This window comes from Phoenix dactylifera, unplaced genomic scaffold, assembly GCF_009389715.1.
Source record: "Phoenix dactylifera cultivar Barhee BC4 unplaced genomic scaffold, palm_55x_up_171113_PBpolish2nd_filt_p 001648F, whole genome shotgun sequence".
Taxonomy (NCBI): Eukaryota; Viridiplantae; Streptophyta; class Magnoliopsida; order Arecales; family Arecaceae; genus Phoenix; species Phoenix dactylifera.
In genome coordinates, this window is record NW_024068951.1 from 18,442 (window position 1) to 27,954 (window position 9,513).

The 9,513-nt window shown below is 36.6% G+C and overlaps 1 protein-coding gene across 1 annotated transcript; it reads left to right on the forward strand.

The window, feature by feature from the left end:
- Positions 1-1,718: 1,718 nt before the first annotated feature.
- Positions 1,719-8,148, forward strand: LOC120108930 (transcription factor BHLH062-like). The gene is made up of 5 exons (XM_039122644.1): positions 1,719-2,036; positions 2,555-2,638; positions 3,730-3,848; positions 4,720-4,847; positions 7,491-8,148. The coding sequence occupies exons 1-5, from the start codon at positions 1,924-1,926 to the stop codon at positions 7,920-7,922; spliced, it is 876 nt and encodes a 291-aa protein (XP_038978572.1). The 5' UTR covers positions 1,719-1,923; the 3' UTR covers positions 7,923-8,148.
- The last annotated feature ends 1,365 nt before the right edge of the window (positions 8,149-9,513 follow it).

Below are 9,513 nucleotides of genomic sequence, written 5' to 3' on the forward strand. Positions count from 1 at the left end.
TGAGTCCACATTTTTCTCTCTTCGTCTTCTTCTTTTCTATGACTCTTATGAGTTCCCCCGCGCGGGTAAAGCGTGAGGCACTGTTGTATCAAAAAAAAAAAAAGGCGCCTCGGACAAGAGGGTTCGGGTTGTATCTTTTGCATGGGAGAATGATTGTTTTCTTTCACGATTCCGGCTGTTGGATTGTGCTCTGCATGAATCTCGAAGCGACAATGGGGCTGCCCAACGGTGGATTCGCTCAAAGGAACGGGAATCCTTCTTCCGTGCGAAAGGTACAACCGTAATTGAAAGTTTATCGAGGGCTTTACTCGTCTAGATGGGACATTTCATGTTTTGTCCAAAAACTCTAAATTTTGATTCCTGAGATTATCGTCATATATACTCTAATTATACCTAAATATCATTTGATCATAAAAGGGAAGAAAAACTATTGTCATCTCAATTCTATCTATCTTATCTATCTGGTGATTTTGCTTCGTTCCCAACTCCATAGAATTATAATACTCTCCATCTTTTACCAAAAAAAACTTTTTTTTAGCTTAATACTAGCTCTTTTAGTAGAAGTTCAATAATGAAAGAGGTTCTCAGAATGCGTGTACACACACATTTATATAAGAAAAAGACGTTATTAAATCACCTTTTTTTTATAGAGTTATTAAATCACCTTCATGCAAGAACACCCTTATCTATCAATATTCACAATATCTTGAAACTCCCAGGCTATTCGTGACTCCAAATCCGAGTGCTACCATGATCGGTGATATAGCTTGCCAATTAATGTTCAATCCTATGCCTTGTCTAAAAATATGGGATACACATTATGCCAAAGAGACAATAATTATAGTTACCCTTAGTCGTGTAGTTTTCAAGTTACATGAACACTATAAAATAAGAAATATTGTATAAAAATTACAATAATACATGCTTCTGTTTGCATACATCAAACATGCCAAACCTAGTGAATGGGAGAAGGAGAAAGGAGAATTAGATGCTTCTAAATGAATGATATATTTATCATGCTTTGATGGTTGGAATCATGGCGATTTATCCAATTTTCTCTCTTCTTAAATAAATCAGGCAAATTACTCTCGTAAAGAGAAAGAAAAAACAAACTCAGCACAAATGATTCCTTCTCGGGTATGCATCTTTTTATCCCAAAAAAAAAAAGGGGATAAACTTAACTCAATGGTATTTAAAGAGGATACATATAATGAGGAAACCTCCATTAATATCAATTGGAGTACAAATTTCTTACAACCAAAGATGATTGGTTTTAAATTTTAAAAAAAAATTAGCAGTAGGGATTTGGTAGACTAGTGTATCGGACTTGCCTATCACCTGCATGGCTCCACATACTATACCAATCTTCGTTTGTCGTGAGAGATTGGTGCGTTGATTACTGGATAATAGAACTATCAGCCGGAGGATTTTCACCAACTTGGGATCATACCAAGTTCGTTGCCCTCGGTCAGAAAATTATTACATAGATCAGGTTCAATGGACCGGTCTAAATTCCGAGACACACACACACGTGTGTGTGTGTTATAGACTTATAGATAACAGGCACCCATCATTCAAGCCCGAGCCACGTGGCAGCACACGCCGAGAGTCCGACGGCTGATACGGGGGAGGGTGTTTGCCACACGCGCGTTCGTGGTTTCTGACTCCTTTCCACCGTCCCCCAATCCCCAACACTTCCCCCAAAACGCCAAAATACAGCACCCAGTTTTACCAAAAGAAAATAGAAACCACCACCCAAAGCTACGCCTACCCGAACAAGCTCCCCAAAGCATGTCTAAGCCCATGAGTTATGACGAGTCGCCGGGAAATAGAGCCTCTTTTAAAGGCAAAACACCCAATCACCTTCCAGAGTTCTTGAATAAGCCGGTCTATATGTTGTCGCAATTTCTTTCGGGGTAGACAATGTTTTCGAAGCAGAAATATAAAACCTATTGCTCCCCGAGGAGCTCAGGCCCAACAACAAAAAATCTGATCTCCTCTTCTTCGACTCCGACACGATCTCCGAATTCCTCGAGGTATATGCTGATCTCCACCTTCGTGTGCTCTAATGGAAGGAAATCTTGTTCTCTTTTCGACTTAGGGTTTTAGAGTGAAGTTTGTGATGCGATTTAGGTCAGGGAAGGGGTTAGATTTGTCTTGTTTTCATGTTTTCTCATGCAGATCTAATGCATAATTCTTATGATTTTTCCCCACGGTTTTTCCTCCCAAATTTTGATGCTTTTTTTTACTTAAAATCTATTTCTTTTTTTTAAAAAATAAATTCGGATCATGAAATCGTATTATCTGGGATTTAACGAGATTATCTTGCCTGCTTATTGGAATTTTGCTATAACTATGAATTTTCTCTTCTTCTTATATTGATCTTGGTATATAGTTCTACCGGAGTGTGTTCTTGCAATTAAGTATATTTTTGGTGTTCAAGTAAATGACAGTGCTTTGGATTTATTGGGTTTTGAAAAGCAATTGGTTGACTTGGTCTCCTGATATGCCTCGGGTCATATGATCTAATTGTTTAAAGGTTGGATTGATTCAGGGATAGCAGCTTGAGCATGGTCTCGAAGTACCCCTCTTCAATGGCTAACGAGGCAAACGTCGCAGCTGAGAAGCCAGTTGACGGGTTTGTTATAATTAATTACCATGCATTTCATCCATATTGTTTGTTATATCATGTTAGAATCTGCATGAAGCAGCAGACCCATGTTTTTTTAATTCTAAAAGGATAAAATTTTTTCTTGATTTTCCACACACTTGTTCGTCAAAGCTATTTAAATGACAAAAACCATTGGTCAAGCTGGTCTTACCTGGATTTTATGTCAGTACCTTGCTTGGCCGAGATATGGACAAAAATTTGAGGCTTATTAGATTTGGACGGTAAGGCTTTGAGTTAAGTGTCGGTTCAGGACTGCGATGCTTAACCAGGTGATTTTGTATAGGACACCAAGTTGGTATTTGCATGAGTAACATCTAGTGCAAATTCTGTGTGGAAAAGATGTTAGCTTTCTAATTGGTCGCCAGATTCATGTATCACGAGACATTCTCTAGGTGGAACAGTCTCAAAATTAGAGTTTGTGACATAAGGGGAAAAAAGAAAGATTATCAGAAACTAAGAGGCTGTGACATAATCTAGGAACTGAAATTAATAATTGAGTTCAAGATACTTTTTCCCTTTTTGAAAAAAAGATGCTAACAAATAACTCATTTTTTGAATTTAAGGAATTCCCTAACAAAAAAAGACTGCTGTAATCTAAAAAAATTGTGCTGCTACATATATATTTAGACAAACTTTGGTTCATCTTGTCATAAAGCAGCAATTATAAGGCAGATGCTATGGGTACAATTTTATTTTGTCCTTGATGCAGCTACGCCTTTTTGCTGACCACAACTAGAAATATCTGCTTTCATGCTCTAAAATTTTAGGCTTGCTGCTCCATATATTTGAATCTTGATTGCTTGTAAATGTATTTAAATATAAAAAGCAAAAAGAACTGGCAGAACGACTTCCATTTATCAATAAGTTAAGCATGCAGTGAGTTCTTTAACTGGTTATTGATAAATCTTGCCAGTCTTTCCTGTTTTGTTCTGTTTTCTTGGCTATGTTCAGTGATGGCATCTTATATTCATCATATTCATGCTGACCCATTATGTATTTGCTGTTGTCATATCATTGGTTATGGTATATGATAATCTGATTTTTTTTTTTTGGTGTAGGTCTCTCTCTAACAAAAAGAATCAGGGAAGAATTCCAAAGAAAATACACAAATCTGAGAGAGAGAAACTTAAACGTGACCAGCTGAATGATCTCTTTCTTGAGCTGGGTCATGTTCTTGGTACGCATCACCCATTTCAATTGCTATTTTCTGGATACAATGTACATTGTGCAATCCTGTTCTTATCAAAAGCGGTTATGTTCCATAAAGTGAAATATGGATATTAACTGGAGGGATCAAAGTATGCATGGTAAATTTTTAATGATGATCAAATTTGTGTAGATGAAAATTGTTGACATATAACCTTCATCTTTCCTATGTCATTTGTAATGCAATTTGAAGTCTGATATCTTGATTTTGTATGACATGGCCGTGCTATGTACATATTTTAAGATGGAAGCTTGCTGGAAAGTTATCCTGTTTGCTTCGTGTTTTCCATTGACTTCATGAGCTACCTGGCAATGATTATGATGTCAATATTAAGTATGTTTATTGATTTTGATGATTTGAGATTGTTCTGAGCCTGGTCCAATTCTATAATCCTTCCGAGGATAGAAAATGCATGGTGCACACTACTTTGTAAAACTACTGTTGTTCCTTCTTGGGTGCTTCTTTTGATTATGATAGAAATGCAAATTAGGAGAGTATCTCGGGATAAATTAAGTTTAATATCTCATATAGTGCTTTGTTGTCAGCATTTAATATTCACCAGTAGTCAGCATTTTAGCCATGTTATTGTACCCACTGGGGAAATGCTAAATCTTCCACCATGGGAGTTTGCAACTTCTGCTGGCCAGTTAATGCAACCACCATTTAAACAGTGGACTGCTTGCTGTGTTGCCTTGTGTCTGGGAACATCACCCAAAAAAATGGTTTCTGAAAAATGATCCTCTTTTGTTGTTTGACAATATTGATGTATTTGCTGTTGTTCTTGATCTAAGAAGCAGTTTTTTGCCAACTTTTTAAATGAACATAATGTCTCTATTTACAGAACCAGCTCGACAGAACAATGGAAAGGCGACCATATTGGGTGATGCTTCTCGGATACTGCGAGATCTTCTTGCCCATGTGGAATCTCTTAGAAAGCAAAATACTGCTCTGCTAACTGAATCTAGCTATGTAAGCTTCTCAAACCTGGCTTTTGTTTAGCTTATGTCTAACAATAATGCTCTTTAATGGTTCTTGTGGCCTTTGTTTGGAAAAAAAAAACAATAATCATATAATATTTAGTACTCTATTCAGTAGTCCCTTTCAAAAGAAATTTGAACTTTGCTGTTTCTAGAAAAGAGAATAAGGAAAATCCATGAAAGAAAAAAAATATCTGCAGATCAATGTATACAAAATTTTCAAATATGCTACCAGTGGGAGTTTCTGCCTCCTTGATTATATCCTCTAAATTTAAGATAGACTCCTGCTTTAATCATTAGAACATGCTGAAACATCTGTTGTCTACAGAATCTTTTATTGGTCATTGTTTCAGATCTTTCTTATTAGACCAATCAGAACAGAGAGTTTGGGAGACAGGTTGTATTTTTATTGCGTTTTTATTGATATGCATATATCAATGCTAATATAGTTTCTAAATCAAGCTTGAGTTCTTTACCAAAAAAAATTGGCTTAAGTTTCATTGTTCAGCACTGCTTTTTTATTTTCACAATGGTACTTTGAGCCTGTATCAAATTTGTGAGTGGCACATGATTAGTAATAGCATAGCTGGTTGGAGGTAATCACTGCATATCTGCAAGGAAAGATTCATGTGATGGTCCATTTCATATATCAAGGTTTTTTTGTTTACTCACATAATACGCTATCTAACTTTAATTCACTGGTCTGGTGAATTTTAGGATTTTGGTATCTGACAGTGATCAGCACAATGCCATATCATAACCATACCCATAGTAACCAAGCCTTGTATCAAATGAAGGGGTTTGCACAATGCCATACTTTCCAAAGATTCTAACCAAGTGCTATTCTTGGTGTTACCAGAAGTTTTTCCAAATTCGTTTCCACAACTTCCACAAGCGGTACTTCCTCTTCTAGACACTTTGTCACATCTTTGTGCGCCTCTCTTTGCTGGAATCTCTTTATATTCTCATTATACATGCTCACTCCATTTCAATCAATTCTACATTATTTTATCCTCAATTTGTGCATCAAATTATATCTTTCCTCACTCCACTTCCTAATTTTGCTGCACATCTATTTCAATTTTTGTCCCTGCCATGTTCATCTTGATTCCAAATTCTTCTTAATTTTCGATCCTTAAGAATAGGAAGAGGATCTTTCAATTGGCACATTCACAAAAATGAACTTAGCGGAACACAGGACAAAATTATATATTTCAAATAATTGCGTTTGTAATTGGAATTTGAAAGGAAAAAACATGGTAGGTTAATCTGAAAACCAAAGAAAAAGGGGATGAATGTGAACGCAATTATGAATGAGATTGTGATTGAATTCTTTTAATGTACATTAAAAGTTGAGAGGCTTTGGTGAAAACATCTTATTGGAAAGGGCCACACAAAATTCAGCATGTAACTACTGGCAGAAGAAGACATCAAAGGATATGCTAAAAGTCAGCTATTGGCTGTCGATGATATGGAGAGCTAGGAACAAAATGTTTTTCAGCAATCTTTGAACAGTGGCTAATGGGATCATGCTACAGGATGATGAATTCTTGTATAAGGTAAAAGTAGGCATACTTAGAAGGAAATGGAAAATGGATAGCTGCTAATGGAATTGAAGTTACCAAGACAAAGCTGGTACGAAATCGGTATGGGTAGATCATACTAAACAAACAAAGGATGCTGATTGGGGCAATGCAGTGCAGAGGGCAAAGTTTAGCTCTTTCAAAATGTTGCCATACTGATTCTGTCCAACTGGTTGAATTTTTGTTATTAGGGAGGTTTTGCAACCTGCTGTTGCAGGACAGAGTATCCAAATCATGGGTGGATGGTTCAGTATGTAATGGTGGGTAGATTTCGGAAATTGAATAGGGCCAGCAGAAGTGGAATGATCCTTGCAGAAGTTGGGAGACTGCTGAATCAGTTTATGGAAACACAAAATTTCGACAATTTTTAAAGTTGTTCTCCACTATTGTGGGTCTTCCAACCTGTAGGATCCCCTGCTGATTTGGCTGCATCATTTGAAGTGTCCCTAGCATTCTTATATCTTCCTCTAAATATATTTGAGTCTCTTGCCATGGATGGCGATTTAGGACAAGCTTCTTTTGTGGGCAGCATATTAGCTTGAGGCACTTCTTTCGGAGATCGAACCCTTCGTTGAATCATTTATTTGCACCAGTGAGAAAATCCTGCCAGTTTAAAAACATGTCTCCTTGTCTATGAATTAATCTCCACCATTCTATACAAATGCAGATTGTACATGATAAAGTTGATGACGGAGCCCCAAGTAAAATATCCACTTTGCAGATTCATTTATGCTTTAAATGTTTTCCTGACATTCTTTATGCACTTTCCTGTTCCTACTCTCTTAAAAACTTGATCAGAAGACATGAAACTAATTTCTGCCCATGGCTTGGAAGTGAACAAATGATCAATCTCTTTACTTTTTAGTGCTACACATTTACTGAATTCAACTAATTTTTATTGCCGTTCCCCCCTTTTATTTGCAAATTATTTTATTTATTAGAAATGCTTGCATTACAAGGACATGAATAAAAACATGGTATTATTCTTTAGTAATTTTATCTAACGATGTCTTGTATATGTTGGATTCCTAATTCTGCCGAATATTAAACAGGTTACTGCCGAGAGAAATGAACTTAGAGACGAGAACACTGCCCTCCAGGCCGAAATTACAGATCTTCAAAATGAGCTGCAAGTGAGACTGCAGTCTGATTCTATATGGACCAACAGCATGGACATGGGTCCTCCCACTCTGCCACAGCCTCTAAGCACCATGCTGCCGATGCCGCAGCGGCCGCCTGTTATCAGGCCGGTGTACGCTGCCCCCATCCAAGAGCTCCAGCTCTTTCCAGAGTCCAGAACGACACCAACACCGTCCCTACCTTCCTCCAATGTGAGTAGACCACATGCCAGATATCCAACTCCATCTGACTCCTGGCCGGGGCAGCTCCTTTCCAGTCTTCCAAGAACAGCACAGGAAGACCATCTAAGCAGTACCAGCAGCATCAGCACAACTAGCAGCAGGGAAGAAGCCTCAGATAAATAATGAGAGATACCGAGAAATGTACCAGTAAATTTATATTAGTCTTCTGAATTAATGTTCGGATGAAGAGTCCCAAAGGGGCATCAACTCAAAAATGATGGTGCCATTAGCAGTCCATGAGCTATCAGAAAAAGGAAAAACAGTGTTTATGACTTGAGAGTGGCATTCTGCTGTTCATTATTGAATGCAGGCTTCTGTTAATTTGAGTTCATGATTTCATTCTACTAAATTTGCTGTAGTTTTTGTCTTATCCTTCTGAATGATGTGCTGCATTGGTACCTCGCCCATGGAGTTGCTGAGATGCAAATCCAGCCTTATGTAATTCTAACCGCGGTCTACTGCCCCACTATCTCTGTGCCTACCATCGGATTCCATGCGGCTGGTTTCCCATTTACTATATGTGATCTTTGGTCACCATTTTCTTGTCCAATGTTCCTGCTAAACTTTGCCCAGCTTCATATGTAACCTTCAATGAAAGTTAATATGTTTGGTCTGGGTGGAGATATTGCTAGAGGTAGTTTTCAAATTTTTAGAGTAATAAATTATAAATTGACAATTCTGCTTGTCTGCTTACAAAAGTAGTGGAACAGCATAGTAAGGCTGGAGGTAGGCAGGAACTGCAGCTTGATCATATTCTTTTGCTTGGCAATAAGATATTATAGGTTCAAATCTTGAATGATTCATTTTTGAATTAATTATAATATAGTGAGCCTCTCTCGGGAAAAATGTTGTTATAAGGATAATGTCTAATGCATCCGCCTTTATAAGAAATGGGAGCGAGCCCTTTCAAATGACTCTATTTTAGGAACAAAAATCATATGGGATAGGTACCATACAAAAAATTATAGGATGACTTTCCTATTTTTGCTATGTTTTCCCTAATGACCGTCTTAAAAAAAAGAAATCTAAAAGCCGGTGACTCTCCTACTAATGGAGTTGTAGGTCTCGAGATTAAAAAGACCAAAAAAAAAGAAGAAAATCTCACAAGACTTTTTTTTTTCATTTTCAGAATATACTTTTTATTGATATTCAGAGCCAAGTAATATACACTAAGTAAATTAATCATCTAGCAAGCTAATATATATCTCTAGATAAATTGATATATAGTTTTTAAATATGATGTTCTCAATATACAATACACAGCAAGGTGATGCACACTCAATAAATTAGTCATCTAGTAGCTTAATACATACCTACAAGCAAATTGATACACGATTTCCAAAACATCCTATTCACCAATACAAACTACATGACCAGATAATATACACTCGTCGACTTCTTGATACATACTAAAAGCTTCATTGATACATACCCAGCAGTAATCCGACACACCTCTAAATAAATCTACACAGTTTCTAGAAATTACTATATACTACATGACCAAATAATACATACCAAGTAAATTAGTTATTTAGCAAGCCAATATATTCCTTTAGGTAAATTGATATATAATTTCTAAAATATAGTGTTTATCCATATCACTACATAGTATTTAATTTTTTAGTTTTGTCTAACATAAAAAATTATATACATATCACATCTTATATTCTATGAACTCTTAAGTGTAAAAGTTCTTGAAAAAAGAAAAAAAAAA

What these genes read in the sequence shown, in the direction of transcription:
- LOC120108930 (XM_039122644.1), top strand. Translation starts at nt 1,924, where the DNA reads ATGTTTTCGAAGCAGAAATATAAAACCTATTGCTCCCCGAGGAGCTCA. An exon ending in CGATCTCCGAATTCCTCGAG is followed by an intron (nt 2,037 to 2,554) that starts GTATATGCTGAT and finishes GGATTGATTCAG; the next exon opens with GGATAGCAGCTTGAGCATGG. An exon ending in GCTGAGAAGCCAGTTGACGG is followed by an intron (nt 2,639 to 3,729) that starts GTTTGTTATAAT and finishes TTTTTGGTGTAG; the next exon opens with GTCTCTCTCTAACAAAAAGA.